General features: G+C 51.6%; 2 protein-coding genes across 3 annotated transcripts; one reads left to right on the top strand and one right to left on the bottom strand.

Moving 5' to 3' along the window:
• Nucleotides 1-1,542: 1,542 nt before the first annotated feature.
• On the bottom strand, nucleotides 1,543-11,193 carry ITPA (inosine triphosphatase). The gene is made up of 8 exons (XM_033094542.1): nucleotides 10,401-11,193; nucleotides 8,531-8,588; nucleotides 8,374-8,438; nucleotides 7,702-7,775; nucleotides 6,843-6,874; nucleotides 5,888-6,003; nucleotides 3,179-3,255; nucleotides 1,543-2,005 (listed from the first exon to the last, which is right to left on the bottom strand). Exons 1-8 carry the CDS (start codon nucleotides 10,464-10,466, stop codon nucleotides 1,885-1,887), a joined length of 609 nt encoding a protein of 202 aa, XP_032950433.1. The 5' UTR covers nucleotides 10,467-11,193; the 3' UTR covers nucleotides 1,543-1,884.
• A 1,773-nt stretch (nucleotides 11,194-12,966) lies between these two features.
• On the top strand, nucleotides 12,967-24,354 carry DDRGK1 (DDRGK domain containing 1). 2 transcript variants are annotated; one of them, XM_033094540.1, is made up of 9 exons: nucleotides 12,967-13,135; nucleotides 15,527-15,733; nucleotides 16,866-16,978; nucleotides 17,207-17,308; nucleotides 19,882-20,004; nucleotides 20,342-20,380; nucleotides 22,884-22,940; nucleotides 23,474-23,522; nucleotides 23,896-24,354. In XM_033094540.1, exons 1-9 carry the CDS (start codon nucleotides 13,045-13,047, stop codon nucleotides 24,060-24,062), a joined length of 948 nt encoding a protein of 315 aa, XP_032950431.1. In that variant the 5' UTR covers nucleotides 12,967-13,044; the 3' UTR covers nucleotides 24,063-24,354. The 2 variants fall into 2 exon arrangements, with proteins under 2 accessions (XP_032950431.1, XP_032950430.1); XM_033094539.1 differs by lacking the exon at nucleotides 12,967-13,135 and adding an exon at nucleotides 14,167-14,335 and having other exon boundaries at nucleotides 23,896-24,194.
• The last annotated feature ends 1,645 nt before the right edge of the window (nucleotides 24,355-25,999 follow it).

Genomic DNA, 25,999 nt, shown 5'->3' with positions numbered 1-25,999 from the left:
ACTTTGTCTTGACAAATACACCACAGACCGAGGGAACAGATGAAAGGACATCTGCTACATCTAAAACTGAAAAAGGACTAATATCTAGATGTACAAAGAATTGCTGCAAACCAACGCAAAGACAGTGACTCTGATAGAAAAGAGGCAGAGGCTAAAGGCGGGGGGGGGGGCAAAACAATAACAGGGATGGCAAGAGATGCTCAAACCCCTCCGTAGTCTAGAAACGTAACCCAACAATTGAGATGGCATCTTCTGCTTGGTAGATTGACAAAAACCAGAAGGCTGGATGAATGGTGAATTGAGAGATAGGGGAGCCCTCATGCACTAATAAGTGGAAACTGGGGTGCACCTTACCCTTCAACCGAGCAGTGCTGTTTGTGGGGATGGGTAAAGTTAAAAAGGGGGGACAAAATTTCCTGTGCACCCAGGACAGAACTCGGGGGACGGAACTAAGTAGCAAACAGAGGGCTGCCCTGGCCCAAGCTGCATGTATCCACCCCACCCATGGGGCATGTGACCCTTCTTTGGGGCCCCCTCCAGTAGACTGAGTGTCCTCTGTGGGTGGCCATGTCCAGAATCACCAGATGAGGAGCAGGCAGGCCCCTAGCATCCCACATCAGCCCCAGGCAGACACCACTCATCACTAAGGAGACAGCTCAGGAGGCTGGGCTCGCCAGTGGTGGCTTCCTGGGGAAATAAGCCGGCTGGGCCTCACAGGCAACAGGGGAGCAAAGGAATGATGTCTGTCCTCACCCACAGGCACTGATACAGTTTAGGGGAGAAAACAAGGGTTAAACTGAGGCCCCAGGTGCTGCCAGCAGAGGAACAGGACCTGGAGGGGATGTTCTCCAGAGCTGCCTGTGAGCACAGAAGCTGGGGAGCGACCTGTCAGCATGGAGGACACCACCCTACCCCCACCTGCTGTGCACAACTAGCTTTTCCGAATGTCCTCAGGGCTGGGCGCCTTCTCCTCACCAGAGAAACAGCTTCAGGAAAGGCTCGGGAGCCACCCCAGGCTCCCACAGCCCCTCCTACAGAACGGCTTCAGGGCACAGTGGGGGCCGGGGGCAGCTGAGCTGGGCCTCCTGAGGGGATGGGAGAGCCCAGGCTGAATGTGGCATGTCAACCCAACCGGGGTCAGGGACTCCATCCTGGTCCCGCCATAAAAACAAACTTGACGTTATCATCACAGGCTAATGTTTGAGCTGCTCTAAAGTACATATAACTACACCAAGCAAAAGCACAACTCGCCCCCAACCCGGCAACCACCACGGAGGCCAGCTGGGCAGTGGTATCACTTGACAGTTGGGTGAGCAGCATGGATCCGACATGGAAAAGGTCAACCCACAATCGAGACTTGAAGAACAAAAAGAAAGACACAACACTCCAGCCAGCAAGGGCACGTGAACCCCTAGGACACAGTGCTGCCCTTGACCCCCCACCGCCCCCCCATGCCTCTTCCCCAACCTGAGAGGCTCCCTGCTCCTGCCAAAGGGAACAGGAGACAGACACCTGCCCGGGGCAGGTTTCAAAGCAGATACATCCAGTTTATTTTGTAGTGCCTTCCAGAATCTTTATTTGCTGTATTTTAAAAACACTAAGACTGTGTGGTTTTTTCCCAAACCCTCAATTCTGACAAGGCCAGCTTAACACTCAAAGGCCTTTCAGGATCCCGGGCTGGAGGTTGTAGGAGAGGCCACTGAACCCGCAAGGGGAAGACACCGGTGTCCCTTGCCGAAAACCTCTCCAAACAGAGCCAGCTGCTCCTCCAAACTAGTGAGGCTGTCAAGTCTCAACACTCCCAGGAAGTGGTACCCCTGAAGGATGGACTTGGAGGGGCGCCTGCCTGATGGGGGAGGTTTCAGGATAGCCTTCTCCAGATCCCTAGCCAGCGTGCTCATCACCCGTCCTGGGAGTCAGGCCGCCAAAGTATTCCTGCAGCTCACGAAGGGCCCGGAAGCGATGGGAGATGGCATTCTTCTCAGCTTTGGGCATCTCTGCATACCTAAGGGGCAACAGCAGCAACTCAGAGCGGAGGGAGGCCAGATCAGGGAGGGTGTGCACTCTCTACCCCATCCCGGAGCCCAGAGCTCAAGGACTTTCCAAGAAAGGGTAGCGGGGCTACCAGCTCCTGGCAGCCAGAGTTAATGTCTTAAAAATCAGTTTTAAATTCCCCTATAGGTAGAAACCCATATTAATGAGTGTGGAAAGATATTAAACGTGCTCCAGTATCTCCAAAAGCAATCAAGGGAAGCCAAGGACACGGGGATGAGCTGCATGTTTGATCAGCTTTGTCATCTGTTGACAGGAAGCAGTGGGGCCTGACAGAGCAAACACAGCACTGTGGGGGAGCAGTGTGGGACAGTGGCCAGGGGCCTGTCCTCCATGCCAGGACTCCAATGAGGTGAGAATCCCACACCCCAGTGGTGGATTTCAGATCTGTGCTGTCCACTATGTGGCCACTAGCCATATGTGGCCACTTAAATTGAAATCAATTACAATTGAATAAAAAGAATTTCAGTGCCTCAGTCGCCCTACCCCATTTTAAACATCTGGCTGATTGCTACTGGGCTGGACAGCACAGATGTAGAACACGCCTGTCACCAAAGAGCATTCTGGGACAGTGCGTTTCATGTTGTCCTCAGCCCTGTCTGGCTACTGTAAGGCCTCAGGCCACGCTCCCTAAAGCCCTTCACTCCCAGCCTGGAAAACCTGACTCCAATAATGGTCAACACGTCCTGTGTAAATAAGGGGGGGTTAGTGTCGAATACTGAGAACACTCACCACTGCAGGGGTTTAATGTGGTGCCTACCGAAGACTGCAAAAGTGTTATCAGTTTTCCAAACTAGATGGGGGGAGTCAGATCATCCCACAGAACTGTCAGGTATATACTGTCAAGCCAAAGTCAGAGACGGGAGGCCACTGAAGTCACACAGCTGCTCTGCAGTGGGCTGGAGCCCAAGCCCAGGACGCCCAGCTACGCCTGGCTGCCTCCCCCCACCGTGGACTGAGCCACCCAGATTCCTTGCGTCCACTCCAGCAGAGCTGCCTTCAGCTGGAACGGCGTCCTCAGAGCCTGCCCACGCCCATATCCGCGTGCCTGCGCTTGGGCGGGTGCTGACGGAACAGACCACAGCTAACCCGACCCCACACCCCTGGAAGAAACTGGGTTCCTTACGTCTGCTCGTATCCATCAGGCTGAAAGCAGGGGTCCCAGCCAAAGTCGCGACAGCCTCGGGGTACCACAATCTGGCCCTGACAGAGGAAAGGGGGACAGGTGTGTCACTGGGCCTGGAGGAGATGCACCAGAAGGAGGGCAGTGGCCAGTTTGAGTTTATGAATTTGGTTAAATCCTATTTACTAAAAACGGATTGTTTCAAAGGGTCCACGGTGCCTGCATATATTTGCTAAACATATAAATAAAATACACAGCTGGACAGGGAGGAATCATGTACTTGACACCCCTGGGGCCACCCTCCCTCTCTACAGTTTTGACAAACTGACCTGTTGAAGGAGTCAATTGTGAAAAAAATGACAGAAAACATTTTCTTCTAATGGGAAGCTGAGGGCCCTAAACTTTGCAGACAAGCCCTATGTCTGCTACTATTACTGCATTTCTCAAAATGCAAGGGAGGCCCTAACAATTAAGTGAAATAACGTAATAGAAATTACTTAGCACAATGTTCAACGTATAAGTGGCTGTAACAGGCCAATTCCAACAAGAAAATGTTACCAAGAGAACCAAGTGTAGTCCAGTGTCACGAAATGTCATGTCGCCATGAAAGCAACAACAATAACAAAAAGATAAAAAGCTAATTTAAAAAATATAAGAGAAGTAGTAGAGGATGGGGATTAGCCACATTAAATGCCAAGTCATTCAGACCAAAGGCAAATTCTGCTTCTGCTAGTGGGGAGCTGTGTGACTGAGGCCGGTTACAGAACTACTCTGAGCCGCATCCACCTAACACATATTTTTGAACATCCGCAGTGAGGCAGGTAGTGTTCTCAGTACTGGGGTCACAGCAGGTCTCGCCTTGCCCTCGTAGAATGGATGTCTTAAATAAAACAGGTATCAAACCAGTAAACAAATTAACGATTACCAAACACAAGGTGCCTTAAAGGGAACAAACAGGGAACTGGACTCAAGAACAGCAGGATGAGGAGCTCAGAGAAAGCCTCAGGGAAGGAACATTGGCCACATAAAGGGCTGGGGAAAGAACATTCCAGGCGGAGGACACAGCCAATGCCAAGGCCGAGATAAGGAAGGGCCTGGCATATGTATTGCTAGAAGGACAATGTGGTTGGTTTCAGAGAGCTCAGGTGAGGAGAGAACATGAAGAAATAGGGTCACCTTGGATAAAGTGGGGGCTGGGAAGCAACAAAGTGCATGAAGCAGCAAAAGCTAGGGAGACAATAGGGAATGGTGGGGACTGCGGAGACCAGCCCTGATGGCAGGGCTTGTGGTTGTTCAAACTTCTGATTTTTGAGAGAGCATTTCTGTGAAAGTAGCAGACAACTATAACTCACTTTTTAAAATTTAACCAGGCGGGGGGTTATCACTTTGTGAGGAGTGTAAATATCTAATTATTACATTGTTTTGTACACCTGAAACTAATTAAAAGAAAAAAAATTTAACCGGGCAATTATGATCCAGCAAATCCACTTCTAGGTATGTGTCGAAAAGAATTGAAAATAGGATCTCAAAGATATTTGTACACCCATGTTCATAGCAACATTATTCACAATAGCCAAAAGGTGGAAGCACTCTAAATGTCCACCAGTGGATATACGAATAAAGAAAATGTGGCATATACATAGCGGAATATTATTCAGCCTTAAAAATGAATGAAATTCTGTCATATGCTACAACACGGATGATCCTTGAGGACATTATAAGTGAAATAAGCCAGTCCCAAAAAGACAAACACTACAGGATTCCACTTATATGGTGTCTAAAGTTATCAAACTCTTACGAACAGAAAGTAGAATGGTGGTTGCCAGGGGCTGGGGGAGGGGGGACAGAGGAGTTGTTCTATGGGTATAGTTTCAATTTTGTATGATGACAAAGTTCTAGAGCTCCGTTGCACAATAGTGTAAATACAGTTAACGCTACTGTACTATACATTTAAAAATGGTGAAGGTGGTAATTTTTATGTTTTTTACAGCACGCACATAAGAAATCTAACTAGGCGGGGCAGCACCATACACATCTGTGGTCAGCCCCTGTGGAGCCCCTAGGGCGGGGCTTTGTAGGCTACAGTGGGACTCTGGGTTTTACCCTGAGCAAAAGGGACAAAGCAGAGCTGTGATATGCCAGAAGGTACACTCCTGCCACAAGAGGGAAATGGAACGGTCGGGCAGGGGGTGGGGGTGGGTCGGGAAGGTGGACCTGCGAGAAGCAGCTGAACCTAAGAGAATGATAGGTAGGCATGGGGTGCTGAACGGCAGCTGGGGAACAAGTTGGGGGAAGAAGATTCTGTATGAGCATGAAAAGTTGGAAAGGCTGGAAGATATTCAAGGGAAGCTGCACCCTCAACAGTGTATAAGGAGATTCAAGCCTGGAGAAGCCTGGGCTGTAGATGGCGCTTTGGGAGGCGTCCCCTTCAGTTTGCACATCTGCTTCTCAGGAGGACATAGTGCTGACCGCTGGGTGCACCAGGTCTCAACAGCTGTGAGCCATCGGGCGATTTCCCTGAAACACTAGTCTCAGGGGTCAGATTTTGGGATTGACAGCGCCTCTGTGCCAGAGGGCGGGTCTGGGCAAAGTCCTGGGAACTAATTCTGGCCCCAGGGGCTTTCTCTACCACTTCCCACAAGACCCTGGGCCGCCGGCTCGAGTAGCAGCGCCCTCTGGCGGCATGCAGGGGGAACCAGAGTGGGTACGCACCGAGGTCCTGCCCCTAAACAGGCGCACGGGCTCACTTGGGTCCCCAGTGCTGAGAGCGAATGTGCAGAGTGCATAGGCTGACTTGTCCTCGAACCCGGCCAGGAGTTGGTGGAGACCTGCGGATGGAGTGCAGTAAGGGCTCAGCGCAGTCTGTGCTGACCAGCCGCACTCCCCATCCTGAGGCCCAATTCCGGATTGGGCGTGAACATGCCAAATTGGGAGGCTTATACACATCATCAGATAGGGACTTTAATCCTGGAAGTTCGGTGATGCGGACATGGGGTTCTTTATTCTATTCTAATATTGTTTGACATGCTCGTTAATTGTTTTTGTTTTTAAACTTTTATTTATTTCAAGTGTTTTTCCAGGACCCATCAGCTCCAAGTCAAATAGTGTTTCAATCTAGCTATGGAGGGCGCAGCTCGCAGTGATCCATGCCTCCATGCCGGGAAGGAACCCGCAACCTTGTTGTTAAGAGCACCGCGCTCTAACCAACTGAGCTAATCAGCCGCCCAATATAAAGTGCTTTTAGAAGCACATAAAGAGGGAACTTTTAGCTTACAACTGTGCGTGACAGGGTATGCATTGCTGGAGCCCAGGAGAGAGAGCCTTCCACCCCGCCCCCAGGGGAGGCCTGGCTGAGCAAGGACAGGAAAGCAGTCAGTAAGGCCAGTCCTCTCAGCCACAATCAACTACAGTCCCTTTGTCTCAAACTCACAGCTCCTACCACCCCTTTCCCATCCACTCCTCCCACATCTCAGCGCTCCCTGGACCCAGGTGTGCAGGGAAAGTGTAAGCTGCAGGTTATAGGTGGGGAAATTGAGGTGAACAGAGAGGCTCCATCGTAGGGGCTGGAACCGGAGATTCCTGATTACTAGTTGGGGCTTCTCCCCTAGACCACCTCTGGATCCTCAATTCCCAAAAGATCTAAAGGAAGAAATAAGGGGGATAATACCTTCAGGCTTTAACTTCTCCAGAAACCATTTTCTGCAAGACAAATAAAGGCGAGTTAGACACCAGGAGCAGATGGATTTTCCAACCACCTTCTTCTCTGGGTTTCACCCCCGCCCCCACCGTCCCAGGGATTAGAGCCCTGGGACAGCCAATGGGATAGGATAAAGAATGTCTCAACTCAAAATACAGAGAAATCATCCAATAGGAAAAAGGAAATGGAGGCAAACAGGCAATGCACAGAAGAATCAATAATTAAATTTTAAACGAAGGCCTCAACCTAACTGGTAATTAGGGAAATGCAAATTAAAACCACATATGATACCATTGCACACTCCCAACATTGCAAATATTAAAAAGTCGTAATACTCAGTTCTGGTGAGGATATGGAGCAATGCATACTGTAAGCAGAAGTGCTATTGCCTTGGCAAGCACATCGGCAACCCAAAAGTTAAAGACAGATATCCAAGGCCCAGCAACAGGTATTCAAATAGAGGTATTTGTACCCTAGAGATACACATGAACCTTTTGAGGGGGTCCAGGGCACTGGATAGTTTTAAGGAAATCCATTTTTGGATCTCAACTTCCTTATTTCCTCTTTCCTGAAATTGATCGGCCCATGAATGTACCTCTCCAACATGTGGGTTCCCCTTGTCCATCTCCACTTACACAACCACATTCTCACACTTTACAAAAGAAAGGCATGCCTCTCTCCCATCCCTAATCCTTCTTCGGGACAATCTGAAAAAAATTGGTGTTCATGCCAAGACAGTGAATGACCCGCAATATCAGATAACCAATCATTTCCAAGTTCAGGTGGATTCTGTGGACAGGGCCCTGCAAGGGGGTGAGGGAGCACTCACATGTAGGGGCCAGGGAGGCCCCCGAGGGCGTTGAAGCACAGACAGGTGTCCTCCACCAGTACAGGCCCCTGCACCTGCAGTGCAAGGAAATGCAGCCCTGAGACCTGCCACCAGCAACAGGCCCTGCCGCAGCCCTGAATTCCCAGGCCATCCAGGCTGGGACCAGGCCCACAGCTAGTTGAGACCTGCAGCAGCAGCAGGTAGAGATCCACCTGCTATGGGGAACAGCCCTTGTCTAATCTCTTATCTTCATTTTAGAGATAGGGACACCACAGCCTTGGCAGGTTGTCAAGCCCGCTCCAGGCACAGCAACAGGAGAGCTGGGATTCATACCTAAGCAGCCTGATCCTTCAGAGAGTGTTCTTTTCAGTCCCAGAGACATGACTGCAGGGGTGGATATGTGTGGGGAGAATGCAGAGGCTGGAATGTATGTATCGGGGAATTGGGGCAAGAGGATTATGTACGCGGTGGTCTGGGGAGATGCTATGCAGTCAAGATTGAGAAAAGAAAGGCAGTATTCCAGGGCCAACGTGAACTGACCCCTGACTAGCTAGGCCTGGGCAGGTCCTAAACTGTGCCCACCCTATTGTTCTCCAATCATTCCTAGCAGGTACAGGGTCCAGAGTCACAAGGACAAGAGACGTGAGTACAGGACACGTGCAGAGCAAGCACCTGGCGAGCTGCTTCCTTACACTTCTGTATGGAAATCTCGTCAGGCTCTCCCTGGTACTCCGGCACTTATTGGGGAAACAGACACACAGAGAATCAGTTCACGAGCAGACAGTGGAATTGAACCATCTTTCAAATACAAAACAAAACAGAGACATACGGTCAATTTTCTGTGCCACCAAAATACATGGAAACTTATCTCCCAGAATCTGAATGACCTGTTCCAAAATGAAAGAACATTTATCACCATGTGTTAACGAGTCCCCATTACTACACAAACTGTCATCCACCATTTTCATCAGGTAACTGTCCTGCCAGTCCCATAAAACTTACCATGTTAGGCCAGGAGCCTCACCCCAGCCCTCAGGTCAGCTCCCTCATCTCACTCTCCTACTTCAGGTCTCTGTTCATGTTAACCGCCCATTCAGAACACACTCTTCCCTTCTCAATGCTCCCAGAAACCCTACCTATCTTCCTAGGCCAGGAATTCTCTATTAGGCGTTACCCAGAATCCAGGAGGTCTGTGAACTTGGATGGGGAAAAAATACCTCTTTATTTTCAGTAACCACTAGCTGAAATTTAGCATCTCTTTCAATTGTGGATATAGAAAACAAGCCAAAGCAGCATTAGCAGTTCCTGGGACATTTACACCTATTAAAATCACAGATGTTGTCATATCCCTTTACAGTTATAGCAAATATCTCAAAATAGCATTTACAATCCTCACTATTTTAAAATTATGGTAATTACACACTGCTAGATTGAATCCTTTCATATATTAATAAAATAGATGTAACTGATCACAAATATTTGTAATATTTTGAAACCTATACTTCATCTGATTTCCTTTGTAATTGTTATGTTATTTTGTACATTTAAAAATATTTTTCTAAGAAAGGGTCCATAGGCTTCATCAATCTGCCAGTGGGGTATCATGAGATGATGAAGAGTTAAGACTCCCTGTTCTAGGCCAGCTTTTATCAGCATAGGGCTCTGGCTCCGCAGGCCACCCTGTCCTGACACAGAAGTGCCATCAGTCCCTTTGCTGTAAACAAATGAAGGGTCCCCTAATGACTGCACCCCACTGGTCTGCCTCAGACATACCTAGTGGGTGTCATACTGATTCCCCATACAGGACCCCACCTGCGTGGCCATGGCTGACCCAGCAGGGACAAACCCTTGACCCAAGCAAGGCCAATCAGAGCTAGTATCTGGCAGAAGCCTCAATGCCTCCTCCAACTAGGAGTAAAGGAAGCAGAAAAAGCCAAGTAGGAAAAGGGATGATCATCCAGAGAGAACAAGGACAGGACAGCCCCTAGAGAGACTCAAGTCCTGTGGGACACCGTAACATTGTACTTGCACAAGTCAGTTGCTGGTTTATATGAACTCCCTGGTGTCTCTATTATTTGCAACCAAAGACGTTCCCTCAACCTCCAGAATCCTCACAGCTAGCCACAGATTTCATGTAGGCAGGAACTTTGGATCCACCGTCTCCTTCACTCCTCCTCTCATCATCCCCATTTCACAGATGCGGAAAGGGGCTGGGAGAGGCTGAGGACCACATTTCAGGACGGTGATGGGCCGTAGACAGCTCAGGTTGGATGTCTGTCTCACGCCCTGCACCGACCCTGCAACCCCCGGCCAGTAGCGCGTTCTGGATTAGCTCTAATAGAGTGTCGGGGGTCTGGGTTTGGAGTCTAGCTCAATAAGTGCCCTTTGAGACAGATGCTAAGGAATCCGCCACTCCTTAGGCTCCCACAGTCCCATGAGCTCACAGCCCTATGCCCCCAGCCGCCCCACTCGGCACACGCAACCGTCCCACTCCGCGCAGTCCAACTCCTTTCACACACCCGGGTCTGACCCATCCCTGCGGGCCCGACCCTCCGTTCCCGCTCGGCGCCTCCTCCCGCGTGCTTCCCTCTGCCTGGATGGCCCTTCTCCACCCTATCCCCAGCTGGCCTGGCCACAGGCTACCCCCAACCCCAGCCCGCCCCCCACCTCCTGGCCGGCCTCCCACATCCTCCCGGCACCTCCTCCAGCTTCTTGGCGTTCCCCGTGACAAACACGATCTTCTTCCCCGCCAAGGAGGCCGCCATGGCGAGCCCAGGTCACCTCGCGGCCCGTGGAAGCCCCTCCACCTCGACTTGCAGGCACTTCCGGCTGGCGGCGGAAGGGGACGGCTTGGCCTGTGAACCCGGGAAAGGCAGCTTTGGGAACCGACGGGCGCCTAGTACGGCGATGACAGCTTTAAGCGCCTTAGGGGCGGATAGGCCGCTCTGGGCGCCGGGAGTCTTGGCTCCGACGCCCGGGGAGCAGAGTGCCCTTTTTCCGGATGAGCATCCTGGGGCGCGGGACGCTAGAAGAGAGGAAAATGGTGCGGTCCTCTGCGCCCGAGTGCAGCGGTCTTTCTGAGAGTGGAGGTTGAATGCTCCGAGACCAGTCTCTACCACCAAGGGACGCTGTCTTCAAGGACCAGAAGAGACCATTCCAACCGCCTGCCCCACCCGCGCTTTCGCCCCTCTCTGGGACAGGGGCAGCGAGAGAAGCAAAGAACCCCCTCGTCCGTACTCCGAGGCTGGTAATGAGCAGGCACCTCCAAGGCCGTCTTTAAGAACTGTTTCCTTCTGGGCGAGGGCTCCCAAACCCGGGTCTTTATCCTGACCTCACCTTCAGCCCCGCGCCTTTAGCTCTTCCTTGCCCGCCAGCTCTGAACTACTTGACTGTGAATTTACACAAGATATAGCATAAATCAAGCCCGGTCTTTTCACCCATCTCCCAGTCTTGGGACTTAAGTATTTTGATTCCCTCATCCCTCCAGTCTTCCAAATTCATCGTCCCTTCCCTGTACTGTCTCAGCCAGATCTTTGCATCCTAAACACCGCAAAGAGTAGAATGTGCTCCCAGCCAAACCACCTGAGCGACAGGCCTGCTGACTTCTCCATTGGGCAAGTCACCTGACTCCCTCCTCCAGGGACTAGGTAACCAAGGGTTAACAGCAAGGGCAGATTCAGGGCCAGCTCTGCTAGTGAGGCAATCTCTGTCACAAGAGTATCAGTATACTAGATGTGCCTAGATGATTTATTTTGCTTAATGTTAATGACTTCTGATAATCTTAAATTTTTTTTAGACCCTAGAATTTGTCCTTAGGGAATTTTTAAAATTCCATGCTCTCTAAAAACTTTGCTCAATTCCCATAGCGGGAGTATTGCACAGGCCAAAAGGCTTTACTGTGTCCTGGGGCAGGTCCTGAAGTTTCTGGGTCAGTACCCTTTACACACTGCAATTTGTGAGGCTCCTTGGAGTTGATTTGTAAGTAATGGGTTAGATTCAGGGAGTGGGTAGCCTTCTCTCTTATGTCATCTCTCTTCCTTCTTCATGAAGTCATAGAGAATCCCCAGGGAAGTGAAGGAGCAGAAGAGGTTTCTCTCATCAAAGCTGACCTGGATGTTGAAAGCTTCAGCTACACCCTTAGGCTAGGAGGAGCTTGCCGGGAACTGGGTACAAGCCCCTCGTATACCACAGACAAGTACCGTGTGCTATGGTTAGTGCAGTGACCTTGGGAGCACTCAGGTGCTGGGAGAACTATCTAGGTTGGGGAGGCTGATCAGTCACACACAGCAAGCTGTGAGAGCTCACAGAGGGTTATTAAGCAGGGAGTACTGTCAATGGATATTCACTTTAGATAGACCTCACTCTAAATCCGAAGGCCTTGGAGCCCAAGAGCTTGGGGGAAGGGAGGAGATATGTGAATACCCAAAATTGTATGCAAACATTTGTGTATGTGTGATCTTTAGTTAGAACTCTTGGTTGCAAGTGACAGAAATCCTCTTAGGCAACAACAAAATAAAAAACAAATGTACTGATTGGTTCCCTTAATTGATAACAGAACCTATAAAGAGTCAAGTTCTTAGTTGCTCTGAACAGAAAGGAAGGAAATTGCATCAGTCATTCACTCATTGATTAGATAGACTATTCTAGAACTAAAATATGTGAATTTTTAGCCCCGTTAGCAAGGACTGTGACTAAAAATCTCTTTGGAATTAAACTTCTCTCAATTGTGAGGGAAACCCAGTTAAGCAAAGGTTGAGTCTTGTTCTCAAAGGAGCTTATCAGGTCCTGTCAGTTCTACCTCTTAAATAGTTGTTCAATCAGTCCCCTCCTTTCCATTCTTACTGCTACTGTCATGAATGCAGACCTATTCTGTTCTCACCTGGACCAGAGCAGCAGCTGTCTTGTTCTCCCTGCCATCTTTCATCCCCTTCAGTCTGCCCACAAACGTTAAGGGACATGCTTGGGGTTCTGGACCCTAAGAACCTGAGAACTGCGAATGAAAGCTATAAAAATGATACCTGTTTAAGGCAACAAGGTAGAGTTATCTCTTATCAGTTTGTTGTTTTGCCCTTCCAGACAACTTTCTGTACACCTGCAAATTACACACAAAAATGTACAAAGTCTTAATTTTTACTTTTTAATAAAACCTTATTATGGAAAATTTCAAACCTATACAAAAATGTCAAACTTAAAAAAGAAAAGAGCAGTATAATGAGCCCACCAGACTCCTGGTGGGCGGAGTCTGGAATGGGAAACGGGAGGGGCCACATGGGCGTTGGGCGGGGCCTATGAGATTCCCGGGCCACCGGGTGGACGTGCTGGTCCCGCCTGGAAGCCGCCGTCATGGTGGCCCCCGTGGTGTACCTGGTGGCTGCGGCTCTGCTTGTCGGCCTTATCCTCTTCTTGACTCGCAGACGAGGCCGGGCGGCAGCAGGTAGGAGATACCGCCGCGCCAGGGCCTATATACCCATCACCCAACTTCAACAATTATCAACATTCGCTATTTTTATTTCATGTATCCTGCCATTTTTGCTTATTTCAAAATGTAAATTATGAAATATTCCAAACTTACAGAAAATAATAAAATAGATGCTCAAGTTCCCACCATTCCAATTTAACAATATGGAATTGTTTAGTGCTTTGAAACCATAAATATTGTCACAATGCACATAACCATTTGCAGTAATTTCCACTAACAGACATTAAGATGTTCACATGTCATATTTTTTCAAATTTCCTCACACCCACACCATTGGTGCTGGGATCTTTATGTTATCAAACACACAAAGCTTCATACACTGTAATAGTAAGTCCTCAGTAGTTATTTTTTTTTAAAAAATCTCAAGTTTACATCCTGACCCAGTTTTTTAAAACAACTTTATCAAGATATAATTTGTCTCGTTTTTTAAATAGATGCTTAAGAATTAAAGGGGAATTTAAATTCCCTGTGGGTATTTAATTTCCGAGCGCTCACTATGAAAAACTGGATCACTAATTTTTGTACAACCTAATGAAGCTAATTTTATTTTAAAATAGGTATAAAATTGCAGGTCTGAGTACAAAAGTATATCACAATTTATTCAATAGAAGATTTGGTCTCTCCCCTTCACCCTTTCAAAAAATCAAATGTCACAGATACAGGCAAAACTCTGCCCTTTATCTGATCCATCCTCTTCCATCCAAAGGTAACCGCTATCCTGAAGTTGGTGTTTATTATTCTCAAGCATCCTTTTGTACTTTTTCCACATGATATGTATGTTTTTATATGGTATTGTTTGGTGCTTTTTAAAAGCATATATAAATGTTGTCACACTGCACATAACCGTTTGCAATAATTTCCACTTGTTTTTTTTACGCCCCCAAAATTCATTTTAAAATAAAAAATTAAGGTCTCTAACGTGAGGAGTGAGGCCTGGGCGGGGCCCCGAGTGGTGGGCGGAGTCTGGAATGGGAAACGGGAGGGGCCACATGGGCGTTGGGCGGGGCCTATGAGATTCCCGGGCCTCCGGGTGTACGTGCTGGTCCCGCCTGGAAGCCGCCGTCATGGTGGCCCCCGTGGTGTACCTGGTGGCTGCGGCTCTGCTTGTCGGCCTTATCCTCTTCTTGACTCGCAGACGAGGCCGGGCGGCAGCAGGTAGGAGATACCGCCGCGCCAGGGCCTGTGTGCCGGCGTCCTCTGGCCTCCTGAGCGCCTGAGCCCTGGTAGGCCGTCGCGCCGTGGCTCCTGCGCATGCGCCGGCATGCCTGGTGGGGCTGAGAAGGATCTAGTCAGTGTTTGCTGCGCGTCAGACAGACCGCGCGCCTGCGCACACGTGCGCGACGGGGACCGGCGCGGAGCCGCAGTTCGAGAACCTGCGGACTTGATGGCTGTGCCCCCTACACCTTTATTCCGACCCCGGAAGACAGCCTCGCCCCATCCCTGCCCTCGTCTCCTAGTACTCTAGGTCTTCAAACCCAGAGAGCCTAGGTCCTGGCGGACACACACCGCCACCTCTCATTGGGCAATCCCCTTCTGTGCTCTTTGGAGAGGCCACAGGGATTTCCCATCCCTCCCAGGCTGGCTCCAGTGTTTTCTGCCATCCACGAGCTGGAGAAAGCATGAGGCAACTCCAGGGACCTCCCTGAAGCTCTCTCCTTTCCACTCAAGGAGAGCACTCATGCACCCTCCTCCCGGTTCTGCACCCCGACCAGAAGGCCATGTCGTCAGCCAGGGCACAGAACAGATACGCCCCCCCCCCCATTTCTTGTCAGCAGTTGGGTTTGTATATAATGTCGCTCCCCGTCTTTGGGCCCACAAACTACTTCAGATCACCTGCATTCTCCAGGTGCAGGAGAGAGAAGCTGAGGTAAGGCAGATGGCCAATAAATCTTCCTGAGAGGCGAGACTCAGTCCCCCAAGGTGTGCTTTCTGGTTGGGGTGCCAGATAAAACCATGGCAGGTGGTGTTAAGCAAGAAATAAATGCAGTCCTGAGTAGGCATTCAGGTGAGGTCTGGATAAGTCAGGGTGTGCTTCCTGGAGGAGGTAGAGCTTCAGCTCCATCTTGCAGGGTGGTAATCTTTTGACAGGCCATCTGGAAAGGTGAGGTCCTGAAAGGAGAGAAAGGTATCAACGTAATCAGGAGGGAAATAGTGATCTTAATGGGGCCAAGGTGTGGGTCTGGGTTGTAAAGTCCTCGGTGATCTGGAAATTGGGGCTTTGTGCTGTGGGCAGCAGGAACCTGGAGGAAATTGAGTGGAAGAGGATGAGGCTTCCAGGATGCTGCTCCCTTGCCATCAGGTTGGTTGGGCTGCTGGACAGCAGCATGGTTCCTCTCTTCCCTACAGCCGGCCAAGAGCCACTGCACAATGAAGGGCAGCCAGTAGTAGCAGGCCGAGTGGCCCAGCCTCGGCCCCTGGAGCCCGAGGACCAGAGAGCTGGGGGTAGGCCTCGGCGCCGCAGGGACCTGGGCAGCCGCCTGCAGGCCCATCGTCGAGCCCAGCAGGTGGCCTGGGCGGAGGTGGATGAGAATGAGGAGGAGGCTGTCATTCCAGGTGAGATGAGCCCCAGCCTGGAGGGAAAGGGAACTGGATTAAGGGGTGAGAGGATCCCCCAAAGCTGGGTGGAAAAGTGGGGTATGAAGCCACACTGTGGGAGGGATGTCTGGGAGACACAGGATGGAGTGTGGGGACACTTGGGATGTGGCCTTTGGTCCTAGGGATCAGACGTTTCTGCATCCTGACGCAGAGAGTTCCTTAGTCCACTCCTTATATACCAGCACCCTTCCTGGTGTGGGCACACTCATTCCCTGAGGGCCTCAGCCTAGGGCCAGAGTGCCTATCCAAGAGCTTTTGCAGTTCCTGGAGTAGGGTTGCCTGTATCCCGAGAAGAAGAGTTTGAGGATAGAGACATTCTTTTAACAGAGGCCTCCATTATTCCTGGTGCTGGGAAACCAACAGAGCTCTTAGATTGTTAGAAAGATTGTCTCCTCTACAGTGCTCCACAGCTGGCTTGAGCCTGAGAAGGAGGCATTTGGGGCTTTTGCCCTTGTACCCTTGGATATTAGCCCTTTGGGCTCAAAAGCAAGGACCTCTGTGGTGCCGCCCCTCCTGTCTTAGACTTGGGGTCAGAAATCCTTGCTGCTTAGGAATCAGCGGGTCTTTAACCTTCAGGGTCTTTGGCCCTGAGGTAATCCTGGGGTTTGGGCTGTCTTTTGGCCCTGGGTCTGGTCGGTCAAAGGGATAACCCTGGCCAGGGGCTGAGCCCAAAACCCTCAGCAGTTCCTGACCACAGTGAGGATGATTTGGCCATTTTTCCCTGGAGCTTTGGCTCAAAGACAGAAAGCAGAGAACTCTGCAAGCCCAGTCCTGTCTCTGACTTGCAGACACTCAGATAATAGAACCTGGCACCTCACTCTATGGCTGTGCAGCATCTAATGTTATCACCTGGTCCCTCGCCCCACAGCTCCTTCACCCCATTCCTACCCCTAACACACACACACCTGGAGGATGAATTTATGCATTCATGGCAGATGCCTCTGGAGGGCAGAGCGGGGCTAGTGACATTTACAGGTGGATGCAAGGGGATCCCCCCCCATGATGACAGGGACGGGGGTGGGGGGGTGGATCCGTCACCATCTGTCCTCTCTGGCCAGGACCTAAACTGTCTTTCTTTGACCATATGCAGCCCAGGAGGAAGAAGACATCGAGAAGCCAGTGGAAACTCACCTGTCAGGGAAAATTGGAGCCAAGAAACTACGGAAGCTGGAGGAGAAACAAGCACGAAAAGCCCAGCGTGAGGCAAGCAGGAGGGGTGGGGTGCAGCTCTGAAAAGTGGAAAGGACCCTGCCTTCCCTGTCCCCTATGGCGGATCCTCCCCTCAAGGCTCTTTGCGTGCTGGGCTGGTGTTTGCTGCGGGCCTGGCTTTGTCTCCTGCAGCCTGGGTCTGTGGCGTACCCTGGCCTGTTTGGGAGGTGGGCAAGCACTAGCTGGGAGTGGGGACGTGCCCCTCTGAAGGCCTCTCTCTAGGCAGAGGAGGCTGAGCGTGAGGAGCGGAAACGCCTGGAGTCCCAGCGTGAGGCAGAGTGGAAGAAGGAGGAGGAGCGGCTTCGTCTAGAGGAGGAACAGAAGGTGAGGCGCACCCCCGTCCTGATTATGACACCTGACCAGACAGCCTTGCTGCCGTGGAGCTCCCCAACTCCTCCCACCCCGAAGACTGGCCGTGGACCAGGTGCAGAGGCAGTTTCCGGTTTACTTGGTCCCTGGTGTCTGTACACAGAGTCTGTGTAAAGCTGCTGCGGAAAAGCAGAGCCTGAGGTGGAACTTTTTGTGCATGTGATGTGTCAAAATACCTGGAACACTTGGAGATCATTAACGTGGTCAGAGTGGCTAGAGCAGGGGAAGCAAGGAAAGGGGAGCAGTCTGGATCCCGGGGGCCTTGGGCTATTAAAGGTCATTGTAAGAAATGGTGGAACCTGCCTGAGCCAGGTCCTGTTCAGGGCCTGGCATAGAAGAGATGCCCAGGGAAGGGGGGGAGGGGCACCGCAATAAAGGTGGTTAATAAGCATTTGTTTGCCAGATGCTTCCTTCCGAGAACCAGGTACCCAAGAAAGGTAATACCCCAAAGACGTGATGGGCAAGAGCCAGGGCTGCCTCACTGGGAAGACCCCATAGCTCGGTGCCTTTGGGCTCTGCCTGGCCCCGTTGCCCCAGGGCGCTGGATGGCAGAAAGCCTGGCTGTGCAGCAAACCGGCCAGCACACAGCAGAGGGGAGGCATTAGCAGAGAGGGTCTTTCACCTTTATGAACATTGATTCTGTCTAATGCACCTTCACTATCCTGCAGCTCTTCTCCCCTGCACGCTTTCCCGTTACTAACATCTTTCCTTACTGAGGCCAATTTCTCACAACGAATATTGGTGCATTATTATTAACTAAACCCCACACATTGTTCAGATTTCATTCGTTTTCCCCCAATATCCTTCTTTTCCAGCATCCCTTCCAGGATACCACGTTACGCTTAGTTCTTATCTCCTTAGGCTCCTCTGGGTTGTAACAGTTTCTCAGACTTTTCTTGCTTTTGATGATCTTGATAGTTTTGGGGAGTACTCGATTAGTATTTTGTAAACTGTTCCTCAGTTTGAGTTTGGCTGATGTTTTTCTCATAGTTCGACTGGGGTTATGGGTTTCAGGGGGGAAGATCACAGGCGAAGTGCCATCTTCAACACAGGGTATCAGCGGTACATGTTATCAGCTTGACTTGTCATTAGTGGTATTAACCTTGATCCCTGGCTAAGGTGTTTGTCAAATTGCTCGACAGTAATGTTACTCTCGCCTTCCCGTACTTCAGAAACAAGGCACTGTGCACTGCCCACTCTGAAGGAGGGGGGAATTATGCTCCACCTCCTTGAGAGGAGAACAGCTACATAAAATATTTTATGCAGGAGATTTATCTTCTCTATTTATATAGTCAATTGTTTATTATTATCCACATGGACTTAGGGCTATTTATCTTGTACTTTGTATTATAATCCAATACTATCTTATTTATTTTGTCGCTCAGATTGTTCCAACTTTGGCCATTGGGAGCTCTTTCAGTTGGCTCCTATGTATCTTTGACAAACCATTTGTTTTGTTTTTTGAGTACTTTATTTTTGGTACTGCAAGAGGCTCCAGGTTCGTCCTCTATACTCCCTGCCCCAGCTTGAGCTTCATGTTTTAAAAGAGATCTTTCGGGGAGCTCTGAGAAATGGGTTGGGCTGGGGAGAGGCTGTTGCACTAGATGGTGGTAGTGATGGAGTCGTATGGATGGACCGAAAAGCTTTCTGGAAGTTAAAGAAAGAAGTGGTAGATGGGACCTCATTTCTGACCAAGGCAACTGGCTTGATGGCTGTGTGACTCAGCCAGGGGCCCCGTAGGAGGACCAGATGTGTGGGGATTGGATCACGATCTTTCTGGGACATACTCAATTTGAGGTGCCTGTGAGATTGCCCAGTGGGTATGTCACATGGGCAGTCATGTGTTGGGAGGAGGGATTTGGGCAGGGATACAACTGCAGTCACTGGCAAGGAGATGGCTATTGATGCTGTGGGCATGGTGAGGTGGCCTGAGAGAGCGGAGGCGGGAACGGGGACCCGGCTGAGTGATGGGGGAGGTGGGAAGAATGGCCCAGGGAGCAAGAAGGAGGTATGAGAGGGTGGTTGCAAGAGGGAGTGGTTGGCTCTGCCTAGTGCCACTGAGAGGACAGGGATGTGAGGCTGATGGTTGTCACTTGGATTTGGTGGGATGGAGGGCACGGGTGAGACCATAGCAGGAGTTGGTTTGGAGGAGCTGGGTATGCAGAAGAGCAGGGAATGGGTGGTGAGGAAATTGAGTCTGGGTGTTTATTCACAAAGTTGGGACATGGCAGGAGAGGGAGAGGATGACTGGAGGATATTGCGGGGTGGGTTCATGACAAGGTTTCACAAGGTTTCACGGGGACGGGGCTGAGCAGCATTTGTCTGGGAGGCGATGGAACTGCTGAGAAGAGGGGCCTCTGTTCAGCATGAGGGCCAGAGGGATCCGGGTCTTGAAGGAGCTCTCTGTTCCTGAGAAAGGGCTGGGCTATATGCCCTGGTGCCCTGCGAGGGAAGCAGAGACTGAAAACATGGATGGGGTGGGCACCCCGTCCCCAAATACCTGACTCTTGCCCATTTGGTGTCCACAGGAGGAGGAGGAAAGGAAGGCCCGGGAGGAGCAGGCCCAGCGGGAGCATGAGGAGTACCTGAAACTGAAGGAGGCCTTCGTGGTGGAGGAGGAGGGCATGAGCGAGACCATGACTGAGGAACAGGTGGGACTGCCACACCTGGGAGACCCTCCCTGCACCTACCAAGGCGGGCTGCTGCCTCCCAGACCCCCTGCTGCTCCTCGCCTGTCTCCCCAGTCAGGTAGTGAGGGGTGGCTGGGCACGAGACGCAGCAGGTTCTGTCAGCCAGAGGCTTTGTCCTCAGGAGAGGTGTTGCCTCCAAAACCCTCCCATGGGAGGCTGTGCTGCTCACGCACACAGGTGGTTGGGCGGCACACCGAGGGCACATAGGCAGGTGGCCTTCATCTGGGCAGATGGATAAGCACAGGCCCCTGCAGCTTCTGCAGGGGAGACACTCAGCCTGGTTTTTCTGCTCTTCTAGTCCCACAGCTTCCTGATAGAGTTCATCAACTACATTAAGGTAAGCCACAGAGCAGAGCCTGCTGTCACCTCCCTGCCTCGCGTGTGCGTGTCATGTGCATTCTCCTCAGACCTGAGAGGGGCCGTAGGCGTTTCACTCAGGCTCATGCGGGGGGACCGAGAGCGGGTGAGTGGCCAAGGTCTTGGCCAGGAGATACCCTTCTCCTCTGACCCTGAAGGTGGAGCAGGACCGGCATCTGTGTGGGAGGCGTGAGCCTTTGATCACTTCCTCACACTCGGGGTTTGACAGTTTCTCTGTTCTTTAGACCCCACGCTCAATGAGTCACTGTGTTTTCAAGTGTCTTTGCATGTGTTTTCTGTCAGTTATGTCACACTGAGGCCCCACTGACTTGAAACAAGCGTCCCTTGCCATGTGTTTCTGACCTGGAACTTGGGTCTTCCGGGAGGAACAGGATGCTGTTTCCTTTGGAAAATGGGGTGGGGGGCAGGTGTGTCCCCTTGTGTCTGCAGGCCGCCCGATGCTGCTCCGGGTTGCATAAGCGCAAGCACGTCCTGCTCTGCTTTGCTGCTAAGCAACTTCTCTCCCACGAAGGATGCGAGAGGTTTCCAAGTGCAGCTCAGAGGTGCAGAGGCGGCTGAGGGAAGGAGTGCAGAGGGAGCGGGGGTGTGGTGGGGGTGGTACTGGGGGGTGCCAAGGAGCCAGGGCTTGCATAATCCTCCCCCTACCTCCCTGAAAGAGTGCAGAGTTTAGATGCCTCCCAGCAGCGAAGGGCTGGGCTCACAGCCCGGGGGTCAGGGGTTCCAGAGAGGAAGAAAGCTCCCTCAGGTTGTGCCCATACCCGTCCAACGGAGCCCGTTCTCCACCCTGGCATACGTGAGTCAGGGCTACTGCCCGGGCTGGAAATCTCTTACACTTCTCTGCTGCTGTTTGGAACTTGCTGTTCCCCCCTACCCGTGGGCACCTTCATGGTCCTGTGTCCCTCCTCCAGGAAGCCCTCCTCCCTCAGCTTCAGCTCCCCCTCTCCTCCCAGAAACCTGTGAAAAGGCCCCCAGGACAGGTCTAGTCCTCAGGTTTCAGTGGCTCTGGAGCGGCCATTGTTGGGGCTAGTTGTCCAAAGTCTTCTGGACCTTAGAGGTCTTGGCAGCCTGTGCTGGCTGATTCTCCTAAAGCTGCTGTCAGCAGGGAAATGAAGACTTCAAAATTCAGTCCACCCGCCTTCCAGGTTCCAAGGGGGAGGCCCTTTCATTTTAGGGTTTCAGAACCGGTGGCACATGTCTGTGCAGATGGTTTATGTGAGGCGTCGGTCTGGCTTGCTCTTGTCGGTCCGCTCTTTCTGACCCGGGCTTGGTTGGTTCGTTGGTTTTTCCAAGCACACTTTCGGTCCCAGCACCCGTTAGACCAGGTCTTCAGGGACCACCTGGGGTGAGTCTGTGTTCCCCCTCTGAACTGTCACCCAGCCTCTGTCCTTGCTTTGTAGGTACAGGCCAGCTGTCGGGGTCACTCTGCTTGCCGATCCCCTGGCCCAACTGCTGCTCACTTGCCTCCCTGATTGCACATTCAGTTTGGCATTTCCAATAGTCACATGCCAGCTGCAGCTGGGGTGGTGTCACCGTGTCACTCCACCCCCAACGCATTTGCTATGAAAGAATCACAGAAACATAAAAGACCGCCTTCTCTTGAGTCATGTGCTGTCTATTCGTGGGGGAGGCAGATGCATGCGCGAGCAGTGGCCCCTCAGCTGTAGCCACCTGAACTAAAGTTTCTCCTGAGGGTGTGAGGGAAGCACGTGGAACATAGCTGTGCGTGGAAAGCACTGAGAGTGTTAGCAACAGTTATGTTAAAGGTGGGCCCAGTGCCTCTGATGGTGTGAAGAGGGTGGTGAAAAGAAATGTGGGGTGTCAGGGTTGTGGGGAGTGGTGAGCACAGGCAAGGTGGGAAGGAAACACACTGCCTCTACGGAGACCCCACTCATTGGGACCTTTTATCTCCTCGTCCCCATTCTCGCCTGTCTCCCTGGCTGGGCTGTGGGCTCAAGGGCAGGAGTTATGTCTTGTTCACCATGCGTCCCCCACACCTTCTCAAAAACAAGTCCTGCTGACAGATTTTTAAAATAGCTTTTGGTGACTGTTATCCTCTCCCTTCATCTCTATGGTGCTTCTCCTAACAATCTGTCTGTAATGTTAAAAAGATACGGCTGCATGCAGAGGAGAAGGTGGCAGCTGTTCTAGGTTTGCCACATGTGTGTCTGTCTCAGGATGGTCCCCCGTCCAGGATGGGGCCTGTGAGCCAGGTGGTGGTTTGAGGCAGATACCTCCCCATAGCAGGGGAATGAGGGAGTTCATGAGTGTGCGTGTCTCTGTCTGTGTGTGGTTGGGCGGACGTGTGAGTGAGTGTGTGAGATGATCCTGGCTCTCCCATAGGAATCGGCACAGTGTTCATTCAGCCGCCCAGAGCAGTCAGATCAAAATGCAAACTCAGAGGGCTCCAGGGCGAAGAGACATTTGCCACTCAGCCTCTCTTCCTTTCCTCCCTCTCTTTGTAGCAGTCCAAGGTTGTGCTGTTGGAAGACCTGGCTTCCCAGGTGGGCTTACGGACTCAGGTAAGTCCTGGAAGGTGGCCTGTGTGTAATGTGGCTGTCAGAGGGGGCCTGCCCTAAAGATGGAGACTCTAGATACCCCCTCTGCCTGTCCCCATCCAGGAGGGAGTAGAGGGTAAGAATGTCATGGCACCCCAGGAATCCTGCCTTTGTACGAGATGGAAGAACAGGCAGGGAGGAAAACAAGAAAGTCCAAACCCCACCACTCTAGCAGCCCCTGTAACCAAAGCAGCTCAAATCCAGTTACCTTGACAACTCTTGCAAACAGGCAGCACCAGCCTTCATGGCCATACGTCACCACTGCTCTTCTCCTGGTTGGAAAAGCACCTCTCTTGGGGGTCTTGCAGGGCCCCAGGACCAGAGCCCCTTTTCCCCTGGGCCCCTCCAAAGGAGAAGAAGGGAGTCACATGGCGGGGTGGGGGGACAGCCATGAGAGGGGGAAGAGGAGATTTCAGTGTGGTAGGAGGGAGGTTGCAGCTGCATTTTTCTGGGGACAGCAGCGCCCATCTCTGCTCTGAGAATTGTTCTCCTCTCAGGACACCATCAATCGCATCCAGGATCTACTGGCTGAGGGGACTCTGACAGGTGAGAGGATGAGAATCAATCACTGTAGGTCTTGGCCTTGGGGAGTGTCTAGCCTCGGGGCTGCAGGGACTTGTGCAGACACAGGATGATAACGGGGGTGGGGGGAGTGGTGTGCAATGAGGTGGATTGAACAGGGGGACGCAGGTACAGGGAGGATGTGCCGAGGCCTGGGGATGGCTCGGGGTGACCAGGATAGGCAAGGAGCACTGATTTGACTCACCTCACCAGGATTGGCTGCAGCCGGGAAAGGCCAGACAGGCAGGCAGGCCTGAAGGGCTGGGAGCCGGTTGTGAAGGGGTGGGTGGGAAGGCGTTCCCAGGCCAGATGGGGAGGCTCCAGAAAGCTCAGCCCCACAACCTGTGTGTCCCCACAGGTGTGATTGACGACCGGGGCAAGTTCATCTACATAACCCCAGAAGAGCTGGCTGCTGTGGCTAACTTCATTCGACAGCGGGGCCGGGTGTCCATCGCCGAGCTTGCCCAGGCCAGCAACTCCCTCATCACTTGGGGCAGGGAGCCCCCTGCCCAGGCTCCAGCCTGACCTAGCCCTTCCATCTTGGACTCAGCTGGTACAGCCTTCCTGACCATACATCTTTATCCCTCCCCACCAGCCTGGGGCAGCGATGGAGTGTGGCCAGGCAGTTAGAGATTAAAGGTCTGTGAGCACTGCTGAGCTTGGTGTGGCTTGGTGTGGGCAGAAGGCCTGGCCTGGGAGCCCAGATAAGCAGGTGACATTTAAGCCTTAGAGTATGTCCGGGGGCGGGGGTGGGGGGCAGTGTCCTATGGAGGCAGGTGGAAGTTCCATTCTTATCAAGCATTCATTCATTCAAGAAGAAATATTGAACATTTACTGTGTTCCTTTGTGCCCTGCAAGCCCCGCCCCCAAGGATGAGGTCTTTCTCTCCCTCCTACACTTACCAGAGCAAAAGTAGGAAACCTCTTAGGCCACATCTTCCCTAACTGGAGAGGGAGGTCTCACTGTCTTTTATGTGGATTCAGGAGCCCTAAGGAGGGCTGAGAGCCCTTAGAGTTAATGAGCCAATGAGCCATGCCAAGGAGAGTCCTAGGGAACATTAGCCTTTAAGAGGGACGGAAGGGAGGTCAAAGAGGGCTAGAGGCTGGGCCAGTCTGCTCGTGGGGCAGGTGGAAGGAAGGGGAGGACCTGCCTGAGCTCTGGAGGGACGTTGCTCCATACAGCACATCACGTGAATTCAGCTCTGCATCCTTGGCAAAAAGTCTAAATGGTGTGGGTGATTCCACCCACTGGTGGATGTGAGGACCATATGCTCCAGAGTGGGTGTGAGATGGGAGATGTGTGTCTCCTGTAGGGTCAGTCACTCTGGTTCCTGTGGGCTGTCCATGGCATGAGCACCCTGCTGTGCCAAGGGTGAGGCATGTGTTTAAATGTGTATTTCTTATGTAAGGTGGCCCTTAAACATAAACCACCTACTTCCTCTAGTGCCTGGTGGTGGTGGAGGAGGCTGCTTTCTGTTCCAGCCCAGGAGCCGGGTGTGGATGACGATAGTGAGACAGGACATCAGGCTCCAGGGCGGAGCCTTCCTGAGGGGTTGTCAAGGGTGGTGTTGATTCATTTGGTGTCATAGGCATCAGCTGTAGAACCTAAATTCCAGGCAAGGTCTGCCTGCTACTTCTGTCAACAACGGACACTTGGAGTCACCTGGAGCTAAGAAGGCCCCCATACATTGTTTGGAAGGCCATCTGGGAGCCCACTCTATCTAGCAGAAGAGGGAAGGAACAGATGTAGGTACCCAGTGTCTGAGGTAGAAACATAAACTTCCAAAGGGAAAAGAGGAGGTGGCTTACAGTTAGAAAGTGGTTCCCAGCCCTGGGTGCTCATTAGCCTCACCTGGGGAGTTTTCAACAGTCTCATTCGCGGTTGGACCTTAGACCAGCTCAGTCAGAATCTCTGAGGTGGGACCCAGGGAGCATCAGTAGGAGATCTAATGGGCAGCCACAGTTGAGAGCCAGTGAAGGAGGTTGGGGGTGGAGTACAGAGGCCATAAGATTGCAAATAATTAAAATCTCCTCTGGAAGGGGCTTCTCACAGGGCAAGACAGCAGCTCCTGGTCCCTTCCATGCTTTCCCTCAACTGCCCTCAGCCACTGCCCTCCAGGTAGCAAGATGGCTGTGGCAGGCCCAGCCCCCAACATTCTACCTTCCAGACACTGGCCACAGGCCAGGAGTGGGGAAAAGGCACATCTCTTCCTCACAGGTCATAAGATTCTTTATGTCCCAAGGGCTTAGCTTGGAGGGAAAAACCTATGACCCTTTGTACATTATTTAGTGATCAATCTGCTCATCCAATTTATCAAATGAACTATTCTTGAAATAGTAAGCAATTAACATTTTTCTAAATATACACAAGCTGCTTTCACAACTAATAAATGAATACTTTCAGGTTTAACCACTTAAAATTTTTCAAGCATTTAAACATCATTGCTTAAATACTTCTAAGCA

This window comes from Rhinolophus ferrumequinum, chromosome 23 (assembly GCF_004115265.2).
Source record: "Rhinolophus ferrumequinum isolate MPI-CBG mRhiFer1 chromosome 23, mRhiFer1_v1.p, whole genome shotgun sequence".
Lineage (NCBI taxonomy): Eukaryota > Metazoa > Chordata > Mammalia > Chiroptera > Rhinolophidae > Rhinolophus > Rhinolophus ferrumequinum.
The sequence above is the reverse complement of the archived record's forward strand: the minus strand, read 5'-3'. Positions and strand labels throughout refer to the sequence as shown.

Bases quoted from the DNA above. Each gene is read 5' to 3' on its own strand.
- ITPA (XM_033094542.1), bottom strand. From the start codon at position 10,466: ATGGCGGCCTCCTTGGCGGGGAAGAAGATCGTGTTTGTCACGGGGAAC. The intron at 8,589-10,400 runs GTGCCGGGAGGA...ATTTTGGAACAG, and splicing joins ACGCCAAGAAGCTGGAGGAG to GTCATTCAGATTCTGGGAGA. The intron at 3,256-5,887 runs GTGCGTACCCAC...TTCCTCTGTCAG, and splicing joins TGTTTAGGGGCAGGACCTCG to GGCCAGATTGTGGTACCCCG.
- DDRGK1 (XM_033094540.1), top strand. From the start codon at position 13,045: ATGGTGGCCCCCGTGGTGTACCTGGTGGCTGCGGCTCTGCTTGTCGGC. The intron at 17,309-19,881 runs GTGAGGCGCACC...TGGTGTCCACAG, and splicing joins GTCTAGAGGAGGAACAGAAG to GAGGAGGAGGAAAGGAAGGC. The intron at 20,381-22,883 runs GTAAGCCACAGA...CTCTCTTTGTAG, and splicing joins AGTTCATCAACTACATTAAG to CAGTCCAAGGTTGTGCTGTT.